At 47.6% G+C, this 18913-nt stretch overlaps 1 protein-coding gene across 1 annotated transcript in view; it reads left to right on the top strand.

The window, feature by feature from the left end:
- Positions 1–18713, top strand: part of TGM5 (transglutaminase 5) — a 36547-nt gene extending 17834 nt beyond the window's left edge. The window contains exons 8-14 of the mRNA XM_004609785.2: positions 10552–10690; positions 11311–11414; positions 11513–11752; positions 15099–15464; positions 16051–16211; positions 18071–18204; positions 18560–18713. Of these exons, the coding sequence (XP_004609842.2) occupies positions 10552–10690; positions 11311–11414; positions 11513–11752; positions 15099–15464; positions 16051–16211; positions 18071–18204; positions 18560–18713 (1298 nt within the window). The remainder of the gene's footprint in view (positions 1–10551; positions 10691–11310; positions 11415–11512; positions 11753–15098; positions 15465–16050; positions 16212–18070; positions 18205–18559) is intronic.
- Positions 18714–18913: the final 200 nt, after the last annotated feature.

The raw sequence follows: 18913 nt of genomic DNA, 5'->3' as shown, positions 1-18913 counted from the left end.
AAAAATGCCAGGCCTGGGGCTGGAGCTATAGTACAGCGGGTAGGGCATTTGCCTTGCTCATGGCTGACCCAAGTTCGATCCCCAACATCCCATATGGTCCCCCGAGCACCTTCAGGAGTAATTCCTGAGTGCAGAGCCAGGAGTAACCCCTGTGCATTGCTGGGTGTGACCCAAAAAGAAAAAAAAAAGCCAGGCCTAGGGCCAGAGCCAGAGAGTAGGGTATTTGCCTTGCATGCGGTTGACTTGGGTTCGATCCCTGTCATCCCATATGGTCTTCTGAACACCGCCAGGAATAATTCCTGAGTACTGAGCCAGGAAAAACCCCTGAGCATGTATTGCCAGGTGTGACCCAAAAGACAAAAAAAAGCCGGACCGGATGGGCTTATGGCTATGGTGGGTTGGCAGTGACTGGGCTGAAGCTGGAAGACAGAGGCCTGGGCATGAGCCTGTTCTCTATCAAGTAGGACTCTGACCTGGAACCACTGTGGGGTGGAAGGTGCGGGGGGGGGGGGGAGGGGGGGATGTAGGGGGAGGAAAGCAGTGTGTGAGGGGAGGAGGTTGGGAGACTGGGGCTAAGTCCTCTTTTCTTCACCCAAGCTTGTGGGCTGGAGAGAGATTTCAAAAGACTGGAGACAGACCGAACCTGTACAGGGCTCTGGGCTCCATCACCAGCACTGCAGGGTCTGCCAAGCATGACTTGGGATAGCCCTGTGACCCTGTGGCCCCCAGCACCTGGGGAGGTCCAAAACATAAAACAAAAGTAGCCTTTTATTTTAAAATAAAATAAAAGTATAATCCTTCTTTATCAGATCCCCACTGAAGAGTTGGCCTAATGCAGGGTTCTCTGTTTAAACATTTTTATGTAGTTGGTTTGGGGATTGTGCTTGGCAGTACACAGGCCTTACTCCTGACTCTGCACCCAGGGGTTACTCCTGCTGGAGCTCAGAGGGCTGTATGTGGTGCCAGGGATTGAACACACTACATACAGCCATGATAGCGCCTTCATGGGTGCACTATCTCTCTAGCCACTTAAAACACTTAAAAAAATTTTTTTTGTATAAAGTAGTTCACAATATTTGATTACATTTAATATTCAAACATCAATCCCACCACCATTACACCTTCCCACTACCTTATTTCAGATGTTTCCATCCCGAACCCCAATCCCTGCCCCAAAACAGAACCCAAATAATATATTTTGTGTTGTTTGGAGCGATAGCACAGTGGCTGGTGCATTTGCCTTGCACGCGGCTTGATTCCGGGTTTGATTCCTCTGTCCCTCTCGGAGAGCCCAGCAAGCTACCGAGAGTATCTCACTCACACAGCAGAGCCTGGCAAGCTACCCGTGGCGTATTTGATATGCCAAAACAGTAACAAGAAGTCTTACAATGGAGACATTACTGGTGCCCGCATGAGCAAATTGATGAAGAACATGACAACAGTGCTACAGTGCTATTGTTTGTTATGAAAAACCCACTGCTACAAAAAGTATCCTTAGAGGAAAGAGTGTGAAGATCATTGTATTTCACCCAGAGCCCATTAAGCCCTTGTATAAGAGATCACTAACATATTCTTAAAAGTTGAGCCTTGTGTGCTCTTATATATCTGAAAAGTAAATTTCCCTCTAAGATTGGTCGCCTCCTATTTTGAACCCCATCAAATGTGGTGTGGCATTCTTGGAATATGGGTAGGGTGTGTTGTATAAAGTGTCGCGGCCATGTGGTCCAGGAATATGTTCACTTGTGGGGGAGGCTTGGCCTGAGTTTGTGCAGAGTGGCTATGAGCCTGGCAGCGGTTGAGTTCTGAATGTTTTTGGCTTCTGGGGCTGGGTCTCTTGGGGCGGGGAGGGGGTCTCACCCGCCTCCCTCTGGGGCACCCTGAGTAAGCCAGCCTGGCACAGGGTCCGGCTGCATGGTTATGGTGCATGTCATGTTATGCTCCCTTCCAGGAGAGAACATTAAAATGCTTTTTGAACATGCTGGCTGACATGTCTTCCCACTCATAGCACAGGGCTGCTGTAAGTACCTATTTCAGCACAATGTTTGTGCTCATTGTTCTTACTTAGTTCTTAGTTCTCAAAGAAGCGACTTCAGCCAAGACCCTGGCGTGTTATTATTTTGCTTCAGCCTTTCCTTAGATCCCAGTCCAAATTCTCCTTTGTGCTATGTGCTGGCTTAAATACAAACCCACTGTTATTCTCCACTGATTTAGGAGACATCAAGGACTCTCTGGAATGTTCCCTTATAGGCTTGTGGGTTACTATACAGCAAGCTCTTAAGAAAATGCCTGGCCTGTGGTTAGTTTTACATGTGAGCTGTTATAATTAGTCTCATACTGTTTCAGTCTTGGCCTGTGGGGTTCCAGAGGCCTAGCTGGGTCTTGCTCACAAGTTTTTCTAGCTACCTCCTAAATTCCAACTCCCCATCCTTCCTACCACTTGTTTTTCAATAGAGAACACACCCCACGATGTATGTGGTCCCAGGACCACTCCCCACAGAGCTTGACTGCACAGTTCATAGTGCTTGGGGTGGGCAGTTTGTGTGCGTGTATGTGTGGGTGAGGGTGGGAGAACCATAGGGTACCAGAAATCGAACTCAGGGCCTCACAATGCTAGACCAGTGCTTCCTCCTAGGTGATATCCCTGGACCATCTCTACCACTTAGTTTCTGTTACATTTCTTGGCGTATTTAGGGTTCATTTAATTATACTCAAATTTCGTGGCATTTTTCATAATAGTTTTGCTTCAGGTCTCTCTTTTAAATAAATAATTTATTTTCTCCTCTTACCTCTTCACTCAATTCAATCCCCTTTCTACTTCTCCTCACAATAGGGAATTGCTGTGTTTAGTACGCAGCATTGCTTTTTTTTTTCCTTTTGGGGTCACACCCAGTAATGCACAGGGGTTACTCCTGGCTTATGCATTCAGGAATTACTCCTGACGGTACGCAAGAGACCATACGGGATGCTGGGAATTGAACCCGGGTGGGCCGCATGCAAGATAACGCCCTACCACTGTGTTATTGTATTTGAATATGTTTATTATCATCTCTGTGTGATATACTTCCAGAATGTTTTCTCTTTAATACACTGCTATGTCTTTTTTTTACCTCCATCTTCAGTTTCTCTTCTTCTGGTAGTCATATTTTCCTTAACCTTCTCTTGAGCAAATTTTTAATATTTTTTTTTTTTGGTTTTTGGGTCACACCCGGCGATGCACAGGGGTCACTTCTGGCTCTTCACTCAGGAATCACCCCTGGCGGTGCTCAGGGGACCATATGGGATGCTGGGATTCGAACCCGGGTCGGTCGAGTGCAAGGCAAACGCCCTACCCGCTGTGCTATCGCTCCAGCCCCTAAATTTTTAATATTTAGAATATTTGTTTTAAGGTTCTAGTCAACTGGTTACATTATATCTGTCATATTAATTGGCATTTTTCCTGGTTATGAGGAAATTTCTCCTGATTCTTTACATGCCTGGTAATTTTTTGGGGGGGTGTGGAGGGAGCACACCCAGAGATGCTCAGGACTTGCTCCTGGCTCTGAGCTCCAATATCACTTAGGGTGGTACTGAGGGAGCCATCTGGAGTACCAAGGACAGAACCCATTGGTTGTATGCAAGGCAAGATCCCTTCACTCTGTACTATTGTTCTTGCCCCTGGTAATTATTTTTTAAATAGATTCATTTTTTTTCTGAGTGGTTTCAGGTTTCTTTGCCCTTGTAAATAAGAAAAAGTAGTTCAGCTATGACCTCATGATGGCAGAGAAGAAAAACCAAGCCAATATTCTCATCTTGGTTCAAAAGGATAATTAGATGTATGAGAGGAAAAATAAATTAATACCTTTTGAAGATTTTTTTCCCCCCAGTAGTACCAGGAATCAATTCTCAGGTCTTACATTTATATGCACATTCTCTGAGCCACATCCCTAGACCAATACCTTTACCATTTGAAAGTGCACAGAGGGAGAAATTATGAGATGCTAAAAAGTTTCACATTTGAATGTAATTCCTTTGACTCTATTATTGGAGCTCTGAGTTATGGAACTTTAAGTTTATACATTATAGAACTGTGTCAGCAAAGCTTACTGAGTGAATGCTAATATATTGAGCTTTAATTATCCACTGATTTTTCTTATGAAATTGAAGCCAATTTTCTCCTGGGCTTGTACAGGGAGAAAGAACTGGTGGGAGATTCCAGAATCAGTCCTGAAGCAGGACAGTGCACCCCATCTGCCAAAAGGGCAATATTGTCAACATTTTTGCCTGTTTTGGACCATACCCCGTGGTTCTCAGTGCTACTACTTCAGTTAGTGCTCAGGTGGGTCTCTCCTGACAGGGCTTAGGGGACCTTGTTGTATCAGGGATCAAACCTCAGTTTCCAGCATGCAAAACCTGCACACCATCCCACTGAGCTATTTCTCCAGCAACTTTAACAGTTTTGTTTTAATTAAAATTAAAAAATTTTTTTTGCGGTGCCCAGTCATTCAACACAGGATTTCACATATGTAAAGTGTGCTACCAATAAGATACATCTCCAACCTGACCTTTTATGTTCTTGAATAGGGGCCACCTCCAGAGGTATTTGAGGGGTAGGGCACTCCCTGTGATGCTGCTCGATCTTGCCTATCTCCCCAAGGCTACATCTGGTGGTGCGAGAGATTAAACTAGGCCCTCACACCTGCTAGGGATGTGCTCTAAAACTTGAGCTACCTCTCTATTACCCCCCAATCAAAAGTAAAGCCATGCTCCAACAGGGCAGAGCTGACCTTTGCTTCTATGCATCTATCCTAGTTTATCACAGGGGCTTGCTGCTTGACGCTGAATGAGTGGTAAATGACTGGGTGATGAGGAAGAGTATGTAATGTCTGGCATAGGGTGTGGCCTGGATAACGAGAATTTTGCAGGCCCTTCCCAACACTGAGGTCTTTTCTATCTTTGTTTTGGTATCACTGTGTGAGCATATGTGCAAATATATACATGCACCTAAACACACATGCTCCATATGAGTTTCTCTTTTACAAGGGCTCAGCTCCCACAAATTATCAGTGAAAGAGTGTCCTGAGTCTCTCATTAAACTGTGAGTCATCAGGATGGAGAGTCTGCAGCAACCTGTTCATAGGCTAAAGATGGGAATTTAATGGATGCAGGAATATACTCCATATGTTTTGCTGGGAATAAGGAAATGCAGAAAGTCATGACATATGAGCCCAGTTCTAAAAAGGTTTGTGATATGGCTACAGTTTGAGAGAAATGTCATGTTATAGAAGATTAAGAATAAGAAGTGTTCAAATATATAGCACAGGTGATGAGATTTAGTGAGCTGACGAAATGTATGAGGCATGAAGAAGTTTGTGAAATCTTTACAGAGAAAGATGCATTGGGAAGGTGTGATGTTGAGTGGTACCTTGGAGTTTGAAACATAGGGAGGTTTGGGGATCAGAGACACATGAGTTTCCAGCTGCCTTGGCTGTCTTCTTTCATCCATGTGACCTCAGTATCCTGAAACTTTAGGTTTTACTCTTGAAAGCTGAGACAGTAACAGAGCATGGATGAAGATTATGTGGGATCAGGCCTGCACTGAACCTGGCACCATACCAGGAGCTGACAGAATGCAGAAATTGCCAACTGAAGTGGGAAGTTAGGGAAGACTGAAAGCCACACGTGGCTGGGGGCGTTTAGTGAGAGCTAGCTCTCCATATGCCTTCAAGGACCAAGTTAGGCCACAGGGATGCAACACGGAAGTGAGAGATGAAGCCACGGGCAGGCTGAGCTCTTGGTGGGATGACAAGCAGGATAAAGGGTGAAAGATTCCAGAAGATGTCTGTGCATTATTTGAGGGGCTCACACCCTGTTGACTCAAGTATGATATTGAAGTTCATGCCTTCATCTCACACCTCATGTCAGAAACATTTCTTGCATTTCTGTCATTTCACTGTGGTGGGTTGTCATTCCCCATCCAAGGCTTCTCATAAGACATGATGAAAAGTGATAATGGATCCAGGCAAATCCATCACCACTCACAGCTTGTGCTCTCCAGGACTGGGGATGTGGTATAAGTGACGAGGCACAATGTCTGCCTGTGAGATGCCCTCACATCTCATAGGCCCTCATGCACCACCAGTCATGGACCTCAGGACAATATGATAAAAGAAAATCTTGGGCTAGAGTGATAGCACAGCGGGTAGGGCGTTTACCTTGCACATGGCCCACTCAGGTTCTATTCCCAGCATCCCATATGGTCCCCCGAGCACCACCAGGAGTAATTCCTGAGTGCAGAGCCAGGAGTAACCCCTGTGCATCGCTGGGTTTAACTCAAAAAGAAAAAAAAGTCTTTGCCAGGGATGTGGCTTAATGGTAAAGCACCAGCCTTGCATGTGAGAGACTTGGTTGGCTCCCCAGTGCCACAAAAACAAACCAAAGCCAAAAAACAAGTTTATGTTCTACACCCAAAGCCTAGCACACAGCTATGAGACCTCATCCATTTACACAGCCAGCAAAGCCGCTGGACCTGCTGGTATTAATGAGAATGATTTGAGAATGACCAAGTTGACGCTCTCACAATCCCTGCCCTCAGGAGGATAGACTCATGAACCATTTTGAAGTCATGTGCTCCATCTAGTAGCAAAGTAACTTCAAAGAGCTTGTGACTGACAGCCTGTGCTGGGGTGGAAAGGCCCCAGGCAGCTGACTCTAGTGGCTGCTCAGGAATCCCTCAGTCAGGGTGCAGAACAGAGGCGGCGTGGCCCCTGTGCTCCCCACCCACCCCTCCTCCACCTGCTCCCTTATTATCATGTTATCCGCCCTCCCGACTATAATCCGAGCATAACTTAAGCCCACACAATGCTCCTGAGTCACTGCATAGCTCTTGCCTCACTACTGGCTTCAGTTCCGAGTTCTTCGGAGGCCGTGTTCCAACCCTCACCCTGCCCTCAGAGGCTGTCCTATGTCACCTCCACCTACAGCTCACCTGTCAGTTCAGCCCTGCCCCGACCTGCTGCTCCAGGGGCAGCCTCGGTTTCCTCCCTTGGGGCCTCTCTCCACCCAGTGCTGGCTGCCTCCACTCTGACGCTCCACACACACCAAGGGGTGTCTTCAGAGGTGGCCTGAGGTAGCTCTTTGTCAATGTTTAAGGAGCCTAGACTAAAATCTGTAAGCAATTAAATATCTAGAATTTTTAAAAGTATGGCAAGTAGAAAGTATAAGCAATTTTTTATGACAATAGAATATGGGAAGACTACAAGAGAAAGCTATGTTCTTTGACATAGTCATTTTGCCTCTGAGATCTTGCATCCAAAGGAGGGTGTAGGGATTGGGGGTAAGGTGAGATAATATTATTTTTAATAAGATAATATTATTTTAAATAATTTAAAAATAATATTTTTAAATTATTTTTAATATCTATTTTTAATAGATAATAGAAACAAAATAAATGTCTAAAAAGAACCCCCCTAAAAATTTTGCTATTGGTAATTATCAGATAACATTGGGGATGCTTGGGAGGTAGATTCAGAATTAATGGCAAGCTCAGCTGTGAACCCAGATTCAAACAGCTCAATTCCCAGCTGTGTGACTTTGGTCAGAATCAGACAATGGTTTATCTGTCCTCTGACTCTTCATTGTTTTGTTGTTATTCTTAGGCCACTTCCACCTATTCCCATGGTTCTTTGCAACATATTACTTGGTGTTACTGAGTGACAGTGTTGGGGACCATGCAGTATTGAAGATAGAACAAGGACCTTCTATTTATTGCCTTTTTTTTTCTCCTGGCCCCCTGGTTCTTCATTATTATTTATTTATTTGGTTTGGGGGGCCACACCTGGAAAGTTCACAAGGCTCACTCCTGGTTCTGTGTTTAGGAATCCCTTCTGACTGATCTCAGGAAACTCTGTGGGGTAACAGGGAATGAAGAGGAGTCAGCTGCATGCAAGGCAGACAGCTTACCTCCTGCACTATCTCTCTGGCCCTGACTTATCACCTTGTGAGATTAATAACTAGAAATATAGCTCAGCTGTGGAGCATATGCTCTACATGTGTGAGATCTTGGGATCCATTCCAAACACAGAAAATAAATAAAATGAGGCTAATAACAGTAGTTCTCTTGTAGTCATGTTATGGGATCATCATAAGAAACACTTAACATCGTGCCTGTGTTAGAACCAATTGTTATTCTCGCTGCTGAATTGGGTGGATCACTGCTGTAGAAAAATGAGTGCAGATGAGGGAAATAAGCCTGAAAATAAAAGGTGTGGAGGCTCTGAGCAGTAGTACAGGTGTTAAAGTGCTTGTCTTGCGCATGGCCAACTTGGGTTTGATCCCTGGCACCACATATGATCCCTCAAGTTCCACCAGAGTGATCCCTAATCACAGAGCCAGGAGGAAGCTCTGAGCATCACTGGATGTGCCCCTAAAACAAAACAAAAAAGTAGTTGACTGGCAAAGGGAAGAGCTGCTGTCCAGGAATAAAGAACCGTTCTATGAAATTTCAAGTATTTCTCCACCAGGTGCAGACTCACTGATCCAAGTTTCAGTTACTTTTCTTTTCTTCATGGCGTGATCTTTCATACTTTCCTTGAGAAGTTTGTATAACTATAGGAAAAGCAACTCAGACAAGCAACCCCTTGCTTAAGAATCTGGTCACTGATGAGCGGGATGAGATGAGGTGGCACTTGATCCCAGAGCTGCAAGCGGGAACATCAATCACCAAGGAGCACAACAGACCCCTGATGACAACCCTGAACATACTCACCGTGGCCATTCAGGGCTGCTGGTGCTGACTGAACAGCAGCTCTTAACATCTCATCAACCTGAGGATGTGGCCCTCACCAGTAGCGGTAGCTAGAAACTCTCTGAGGTGGGAGTTAGGAGGTGTGAGCATCTCTTGGCGCGGGGTGGGGGGGCCCTCTGGCACGTTGGCTCGCTTCTCTGTGGTCTTCTCTGCTAGAATGTTGGAGCTGTACAAAAGCTCAAGAAAGGAACACTGCAGGAGGAGCCTAGCCCTGGACCAAGCACTCATGGCTCCCCCTCAGCTTCTGGTGCTCCCAATTCATGGAAATGTTCAACAAGGGCAGATCCTCTGCCATAGTCTGTCTGCCTTTCTGCAGCCACTAGAACATCTGCCAGAGTTCAAAAGATTCCCCAGTTTCTGGTGGTAACTTTTGACAGGGACTTAAACAGGTCCAGCCGGACCCCCAGGAGAAGGCAGGCAGGCCCCGAGGAAGTGGCACAAGTTGGAAGTTGGGTGGAGAGGACCAGGGAACACTGGCTCATGGCCCCTCATGGCTGCCCTTTGGGAACTGGGACCTAGACTCAGCTGAAGCCAAAAGTGCTCACGAGTCTTCTTGCCATACTTACAAGGCAGGTCCACAAAGTGGGTGCAGGGAGCAGTGCTTGTCTGGAAGAGCGCCTGAGCCCTGTTTCTGGAGGAAGACAGTGAACACCAACCTTAGTTTCCTCCAACTGACTGACCTTGACCTTGACCTGTGAACTCTGACCCCAGAAGCAGAAATTCTTTGGTCTCATATATGACTTGGTTGCACTGCAGTGAACTTTGATCTGAATTGGGGGAGCAGATGGCAAAAACTTGAGGGGAGAAAGCTGGAGAGGTGGCACAGGGGTTAAGGCACTTAGCTTGCATGTGGCTGATCCAGCTTTGATCCCTGATTCCAGAGCTAGAAGTAAGCCCTGAGCTCAGTCAGGTGTAGCCCCTGAACCCTGCCAGGTATTTCCTCAACCCCTCCCCAAATTAAAATATATATATATAACTGTGGTCTAGTTTACCACAATTGAAAAATACATTGTCTTCATCTGTGTGGTTTTCAATCCTGCTTGCTTGTTCTCTGTCTCTGTCTCTGTCTGTCTCTGTCTCAGTCTCTCTCTCTCTCTCTTTCTGTGTGTGTGTGTCTCTCTCTCCAAAATTAACAGGTGAAGGCTTTGACATTGCTTTGCTTGATTTCATGTGCTAAAAAATAGCCTGTAGCTATTGTGACAAACTGTCCTGTTTGCTGATGCAAGAAGACACAGCTGTGTGCAGAGTGGCCATGGCCATGGAGGCTGTTGTTGCTCTGACAGTTCTAAAAGCCTAGTCACCCTCCCTGTCCCCCACCCAAGGCTGGGGTGAACATCAGCCCTCAGGGAGGAGACCTCTCTCCTTAGCATTCCTCCTTGAACCGCTTCCCATTTTTCTGTGTTAATTAAATTCTTTCCAAATTGGCAGGGGTGTGGCCAGTGGTCTCAGCCAACACTCATTAGCTGAGGAAGGAAAAAATTCAGTTCACTGCTTTGAAGATGGAGCTTTGTAGCCAGGAAAGAAGTGGAATGGGGCCTGGTTGTGGGTGTTGCCTCTCTAAGTAAGCAGCCCCCTGACTTTTCCTATTCTGAGAGCTCAGAAGAGAGGGGGGAGGGAGCTCAGAAATGCCCCCAAACAAGTGCCCTGTCAGTGCCTTCCTGGTCCCCCAGGGGCACCATGAATGGTTTCCCTGGGCTGAGCTTAAGTTCAGGAGCCAATAGCGATCCGGAGCTCGTGGCCTACAGAAGACTTTTCTGTCCTTTCCTTAGTGATGAGATGTCTGGGGGTCCCCACTCGAGTGATCACCAACTTTGACTCTGGCCATGACACTGATGGAAACCTAATCATAGACGAGTACTACGACAACACAGGCAGGATTCTGGAAAACAAGAAGAAGGATACTGTCTGGTGAGAGGCAACCTGCCACTTTCTCCTGGGCAAACCCATCCACCTGGAGTCAGCTCTTCTTTCCTGCACACCTCACCTTTCAGCACACCCAGCACCCCACCTTTCAGCAACCCCAGGGTCTTCAGCTCCAGTGCCGAGTCTGAATGGCAGCTGTATACAAAATTAGTGCTTTGGGTTTACAGTCCTCTTGTCCAGAGAGCTCTTTTTGGATTATTGGCAATGAATGAATTTTCACGTCATTTTTTTTCCTGCAGCATTTCCTTTTTTTCCCTGGGGCTCTGACCACAGAAAAATCTGAAGTTTCACCTCCAAACAGGAAGACAAGGACCACCTTTGTTGAAGCAGCCACACACACAGAAAGGGGCCTGAGAGACAGAGACAGACAGACAGACAGACAGACACACACACACACACACACACACACACACACACACACAGAGTTTTAACTTCACCCTGACAAATGGTGGGCAGAGGGAAGCTATTTCCTGGGTAGATGCCAAGTGTGTCTTCCTAGCATCCATCTCTCACCCAGCCCCAGCCCTGCCCTGCTCCAGAAAGAACACAAACCCTCCAACCTCTTTCGCTGCAATGTCCATTAACTCTGCTGACTCCTTCCGCAGGAATTACCACGTATGGAATGAGTGCTGGATGGCCAGGAAGGACCTCCCGGCTGGATACGGAGGCTGGCAGGTGCTGGATGCCACACCCCAGGAGACGAGCAATGGTGAGAGCCTCAAAGGAAGGTGAAACCCCATCTCCAAGACCCTCTCCTCATGCTCAGTCCTACTGCAGAGGCCTTCAGGCTCTCCTGTTCGCCCACAGGCCTCTACTGCTGTGGCCCAGCCTCGGTCAGGGCCATCAAAGAGGGAGAGGTGGACCTGAACTACGATACACCCTTCGCCTTCTCCATGGTGAATGCGGACTGCATGTCCTGGCTGGTCTATGGAGGGAAGGAGCAGAAACTTTACCGGGACACAAGCACTGTTGGCAACTTCATCAGCACCAAGAGCATCCAGAGCGATGATCGGGATGACATCACAGAGAACTACAAGTATGGGGAAGGTACGACTAAGCCAGCCTCAAACACAGCCCCACCCCTGGGGGCCTTCTGCTGTCTGGAGATGGTCACAGTGCAGGACCAAGTCCACTGGCTTCTCAGCTTTTCAGTTTAAGGTCCCAACTGGGGTGTCCTCACTGCCTCCTGTCTCATGCTCACCAGTTCCCATTGTGCAACCCAGTGAGTGCCCTGTATAGAGTCCAGAAGCTGTCTCATAGATTGCAGGGTTACTGATGGGTATCCCATAAACAGGATTTCAACCTTTGACCTCTGACTTCTAGAAAAATCAACCTCCCACGGAAAATGGTGAGGGATTTAGTAAACTCTCCCCTATTGATCAATTGAACTCTTTTTTTACTTAACTGTTTCATTCATTGTGAGTTTTGTTGTTTCTGTTGTCACATGTTTTTTTTTTTGTTTTTTGGTTTTTTTTTTTAAGTTTTAGGCCCACACCTGGCAGTGCTGGGAGCTATTCATGGCTCTGTGCTCTGGGCACCAATCAGTGCAGGGATAAAGCCCAAGCTCTCATATGCACTCAGTCCTTTGAGCCATCTGCCTAATTGGTTGTGTTTCATTATGTGTTTGAAGGAAAGGTCAGATCACCACCCAGCACCAGGGCTGATGTGAGGTCAAATGTACATGAACAAGTGGCTAGGGAGACCCTACAGAGGATAAGGCACTTGCCTTGCACAATGCTGACACGGGTTCGATTCCTGACACTCCTTATGGTCTCCTGAGTCCCATCAGAAAGAAACTGTGAGCACAGTACCAGGAGTGAGCCCTGAGTACCATTGGAAGTGGCTTCAAAAATGACAAACAAAAAAACCTAAACTAACAAAAACCCACTGTACCATGACCCCTCTCTCTCCAACCTCTCCCACTGACACACTCAGCCCCCTCTCTACAAGAATGGTTCTGGGAGGCTCGGTCTAGCAGGAGCCCCTTCTGCAGGGTAGCACTGGGAAAGGAGCTCATTCCTGAGAACTGAGAAAACCAACCACCAAGGAGCAAACAAACACCTCCTCTGCGTGGGCCAGAAGCAGGGCGAGGGGCAGGAGCCAAGCAGTGGCAGATCAGGAGTGGGGCGGGAGGGGTGGCTTGTGGTTTGTGCATGTGGATTTTCAGGACTGCCACAGGAGAGTGAGCAAGAACAAGTGTGACAAGGAGGGCAGGAGCAGAGTGCAGGTGGTGACAAGTACCCATGTTGATTATCTGTCATTTTTCTGAAATTCAAATTGTTCCATAATTGTTATTCTACTCCTTTAAAAAATATTTATTTATTTTTAAAAATCTGGGGTTCCTTCTCAGCATAAGGTGTGGAACAGCACAGATTTAGCTGCTCCCACCCTAGAGGCAAAGGGGTTGGATTATTGATCCACGAAGTTCTATAGGTCAGGCTGACTTGTGCTGTAAATCTCCTTGCATGCATGGAGACTGAGCCTGCTTTGGTGTCAGAAAAGCAGTGCTTTGGTGCATCCGAGAGGCTCAGGTGGTAGAAATTTAAATGAAAGCACATGGCACTGTCCTGGTAAGTGCCATGGAGCTGTGGGTAGGGAATTGGCAGCATAGCCACCAGGGAATTCCTCCATAAATTGGGAGCATTTGGGGCTCTATTCTGAGAACTGAGTGCCCTGTACCCTTGAATACTAGCTACTGACTGACCCGAAACTTAAGTCAACAGCCTGCTTTTAACTGACAGTAGTTTTAAATGTTTTAAATTCAGTCACCATAACGTATAATACTATTAATAATAAAAGTTTCAGTCTTACTATACTCAAAACCCACCAGTGTCAGCACCCCTCTACCAATGTCCTAGGATTCCCTTCTAGGCTCCTACCTCCTTGACAAACTAATTTAAACGTTTTTGATTTATTATAGTGTTCAAGATCAGTGACCAATGCCCTTAAGTTACTTTGATTCACCACATCACCCCCCACCCTCATACTACCCTTTTTCTTGGTCTTCTCATTTCTGTAATATGGGGCCAAGGATTTGTCAACATTTGGTAACTTCTCTTGTCTTGTTGCTCTATATACCACAGATAAGTGAGATCATCCAGTATTTGTTCTACCTCTGGTGTACTGTGTTCAACATGACACTCACCAGTTCCATTCAAGTTGCAGCAAACTACATGATTTCACCTTTTCTAACAGTTGCATAAAATTTTCTTGTGTACATACAGTATTCTTACAATAAAGTAGCCTAGAGAAAAGAAAATATCATAGGGCCAGAGAGATACCTTGTACATGGCTGACCTGGGTTCAATCCCTCAGCATCTCATATGGTTCCCCAAGCACTGCGAGAAGTGATTCCTGAAGATCACTAAGTGTTGTTGTACAAATACCCCTCCCCTGCAAAAAAAAAAAAATGAATGAAAGAAAATGTCATTATAAAAATCGCAAAGGAGAAAAAAATACATTTCCATTACTATTCTGTATTTATTGCTCATCATCTATTTGTAAGATGTATCATCTGTCAATAGCTATATCAATGTTGTCTTCTATATTTTTAAAAACGCTATAGTTATTATGTGCATTGCTAACACTGGATGTCAAAAATGAAAAGATAATATGAAAAATTCACATTTGTTTGCAGTTCATGCATTTACATGCTTTTTTTTTCAATTCACACATAATATGGACCTTCTCAATTCATATCTGTGCTATTCTGTTTCCTCCCACCCACCCACCTAGCAGGATATGGGGGTCCCACAGGCCCCACGCATGGGTTTGCCCCTCAACACCTCTCCTCATCACCACCCCCGAAGTAAAACTACAGAACAGTATTCATGTACATACCTGCCAGAGTTCTTTGGCACTGAGCTGGCTGCTCTGAGAACTCAGCTTGTCTAAATTTCTTCTGTCTCTTATTTTTGTCTTCACTGTCCCATTTCCAGCATGTGTCTATACCTGCCAGGTGATTGGGTCCAAGAAAGGCGAATCATACCTCGTGCCCTGTTGATTTTAAGGCACAACATGGTAGGTCCCCGCCTTTTCCTTCGGAACAGCAGGACAGAATATAAGCACAGATGTTGGAGTTGGGAAGCTCTGGTTTGCAGTTGAACTTGTAAGTTGTGTAGCTTGGCGAGGGACATGGTCCCTCTGAGCTCCCTCACCTGGAATAAGATAGTAATAGGAAGATGGTGACTACTGACACGGCTCTGTCCTGGCTGACAGACATGAAAGGGGTCTCATATTGGGCCTGGTCTAATGCCTAGAAAGCAGGTGGGGAATGTTTGTCTGGAGACAAACCTGGCAGTGTTGGGGGAGCTCCTGAGTGGAGGGGACAGATTTCAGCCCCTGCTTGCCCCTGGGGCAGCCCAGCCCACCTTTCAGTGCTCTGCCTTTGCAGGTTCCCCTGAGGAGAGGCGGGTGTTTCTGAAGGCTCTGCAGAAGCTCAAGACTAGAAGGTCCCACAGCTCCCACCCTGCAGAGCTGCAGCCCTCCCAGGTCCCGCCGCTCAGCGGAAGCAGCCCCCGGGGCCTCGGAAACCCACCACCTCAGCCCAGCGATGTCATGCAGGTCTCCCTGAGATTCCAGCTGCTCCACCCGCCCAACATGGGCCAGGATATACGGTTTGTCCTCGTGGCTCTCAACATGTCGTCCCAGTTCAAGGACCTCAAGGTGAACCTGAGTGCCCAGTCCCTGCTGCATGACGGCAGCCCCCTGGCCCCGTTCTGGCAGGACACAGCCTTCTTCACGCTTGCTCCTAAAGAAGGTACCAGGAGGTGTGGGGAAGGCTGGCACTGTGGGTGAGGACAGGGCGGTGGGGCCAGTCAGGCAGTATGGGGTAGGGAACAGACCCCAGTGAAGAGGCCGTACTGTCCCCTCCTCTCCATCTCTCCTCCTGCCAGCAGACACTTGTCACCTCTCTAAATCCCTCTGTCTCTGTCTCTTTTTTCTCTCCTTTGGGCCACACCCAGCCATTACTCCTGGCTCTGAGCTCAGAGGTCACTCCTTGGGGGGCAGGGAATGTCAGGAGGTCATATGTGGTGACCCCCTGATTTGAAGTGGAGTTGGTGACCAAGTTGATGACCAAGCGCCTTACCCCTGTCCTTGTCTCCAGCCCTCTGCTTCTCCTGTGTGAATGGGGAGCTGGTTTGGGAGGAACAGACCTGCTCTCTCCCACTCAGCCATACCCCTACACAAGCCATTTTGTGCCTCTTCATCGCGCTGTCCCGCTCTGCAAGGCTGGAGCCTGCTTCCCAGGGCTCAGTGCCCATTCCCGCTCCAGCCGAGAGATCAAGCCCGGGCCCTGCTGCTCCTCTGCTTAGGCTCGATTTATCCTTGTGTTCTCTCCCCAGCCAAGAGCCATCCCTGCCTGGTCCCCTACACCCAGTATAGCCAGTACCTGTCCACGGACAAGGTGATCCGCCTCAGTGCCCTCGGCGAAGAGAAGAACTGTCCCGAGAAGATCCTGGTGAACAAGATGATCACTCTCGCCTACCCCAGCATCATGATCAATGTAGGCCAGAACCCCAGAAGGGCTACGGCGAGGAGGAAGGGGATCTGGATAGGAAGGGGTGGGGTCCTCTGAGGTTGGCCAATCCCTCCTTTCCGTGGATTCTTCTGGTGTCCTGAGAATCCTTCCCACCAGCAGCAGAGGGGTATCTGAAAAGCTGGGTGTGGCTTACAAGTGCACTGCAAGAGGCCCTAAGTGAGCCTTGGAAAGGCGAGGAGAGCCCTCTCAGTTCTCACCACACCACCCTATCTGCCTTCAGTAGGAACTCTGAGCCCTTCACCCCACCCCTCACCCGACCCCTCAACCCCCCCCCCCCCCACACACACACACACATTGAAGATCTGCATCTGCATAGAGGGGAAGAACTCACTCGCAGGTCCCTCCTTTCAGTGAAATCTCCCCAACAACAAGCAGTTTCCTCTAGGGCCCTCCCGCCCCTCCCGGGAGTCCACCAGCCCCCATTGGGTGTAGTTGGCAAGCTTGGCCCTTTGTAGCAAGGTTTTTCAGAAGCACATTCCCTGGGGCTGTTTCTGTCTCTGCCTGCCCTGCCTGCTCACTCACACTCTCTCCTTCACTCACAGGCACCAGGGAGGGAGGGATTATGACAGGAGAGAAGAAAGGCTTGGAGCAGGATTGCAAGGAGAAGAGCACTGTAGTACTTCAGCACTGTTGTCCCGTTGTTCATCGATTTGCTCTAGCAGGCACCAGTAACATCTCCATTGTGAGACTTGTTACTGTTTTTGGCATATCAAATATGCCACGGGTAGCTTGCCAGGATCTGCTGTGCAGGCGGGATGCTCTCGGTAGCTTACTGGGCTCTCCCAGAGGGACAGAGGAATCGAACCCGGGTTGGCCACATGCAAGGCAAATGCCCTCCGCTGTGCTATTGCTCCAGCCCGAAAGGAGAAGAAACAATTGAAAATTGCCAAAGATTCTAGCCACTCAAATTACACATGGCACAAGGAAGTTCCTTATTATTTCATGTGTGGGAAATAATACTCCACGTCTTGGAGCAGAGAGACATAACTGGAGATTCTAATTCATCAAATCTTGACCCCAGAGTGATAGTACAGCCGTGTTTGCCTCACACACAGCCACCTCAGGTTCAATTTCCAGTATCCCATATAGTCCTCAGAGCCCTGCTGGGGGTGATCCCTGAGTGCAGAACTAGGAGTAAGCCCTGAGCACAGCTTGGTGGGGGCTCCCCAAAAACTAAACCAATTAGGGGCTGGAGTGATAGCACAGTGGGTAGGGTGTTTGCCTTGCACTCGGCCGACCCGGGTTTGATTCCCAGCATCCCATATGGTCCCCTGAGCACCATCAGGGGTAATTTCTGAGTGCAGAGCCAGGAGTGACCCCTGTGCATCACCAGGTGTGACCCAAAAAGCGGAAAAAAAACCAATTAGTCAAACCTCTCCATATTGCTAGGTTGGTTGAATAGACGTAAAATAAATATATCGTTTGGTTTTGATGTCATACCAGGCAGTGTTTAGGGGCTACTTGTGGCTCAGAGGAGATTGGCCCAGGATCTCCAGCACACAAAGCATAATTTCAGTCCATTGAGCTATCCCTACCCTGCAAATGATGCCAAATATTTTGCAGAAATATTTATATGTGTATAAATAAAGCAAAAAAATTCACATAGGAGTACTTGTGATGAACACAAACAATTTCCTCTGTTTGATTTTTAAAATAAGGCAATGACAATCTGTTAGGTTGGTTTTCAGCCATGGTTGCTAAAACACAGGGTGGGTAAGCCTAACTCTTTAGGAACCAGACTCAGGTACCAGCAGCCTCCATAACTATTTGGTGACCTGGTAATGAGGCTAATCGCTGCTCCATCCTGTCCTTTCTCTGATTAGGTTTTAGGACCGGCCATTGTGAATCAACCGCTCTCTGTGCAGGTGATTTTTTCAAACCCCCTACTGGAGCCTGTGGCTGATTGTGTGCTGACAGTGGAAGGAAGTGGCCTCTTCAAGAAACAGCAGAGAGTCCTGTGAGCTCACCTTGCATCTTGTCTCTCCCCACCAGGGGTGGGGGGGAACTCTACTTCTGTCTGAACAAAGGCTCCAGGGCAAGGCTTAGAGAACATCAGGGAAGGCTGAGTGAAAAAGATTTTGGGTTTTTTTATTTTATTTTATTTCATTTCATTTCTTGGTCACATCAAGTGGTGCTCAGGGCTTACTCCTGGCTCTGTACTCAGGGATCACTCCTGGTAGGGCTCAGGGGACCGTATGGGATGCAAATGCCCTGCCCACTGTGCTATCTCTCTGACCCCAAGGCTGAACAAAAATGGACTGTGGGTTCAAATTCTGCCTTCATTTTCTGACATTGTCCTTTCTCTGCTGCAGCATTGGAGTCCTCAGACCCCAACACAGAGCCAGCATCACTCTGGAAACGGTCCCCTTCAAGAGTGGCCAGAGGCAGATTCAAGCCAACCTGAGGAGTGACAAGTTTAAGGACATCAAGGGCTACAAGATGGTCTATGTAGACTGTATGTTCTAGGATCTGGAAGAGTCAACTTCAGGAAAAGGAACCGTTTCAAATGCAGCCAGGCCACCCCCAGCACCATGGAGGCTACACAGGGTTTCAACAGGACCAGCAAAAAGGATGGTGATGCTGGACAGTTCCCAGATTTTACATTGCTCCCCCAAATGCTGTTCAGGGCCCGAGGATTTCAGGTGTCTACTCCAGATGCATAGACG

Source organism: Sorex araneus, chromosome 3, assembly GCF_027595985.1.
Source record: "Sorex araneus isolate mSorAra2 chromosome 3, mSorAra2.pri, whole genome shotgun sequence".
Lineage (NCBI taxonomy): Eukaryota > Metazoa > Chordata > Mammalia > Eulipotyphla > Soricidae > Sorex > Sorex araneus.
Note: the sequence above shows the minus strand (reverse complement) of the source record. Positions and strands in the feature narration are given on the sequence as shown.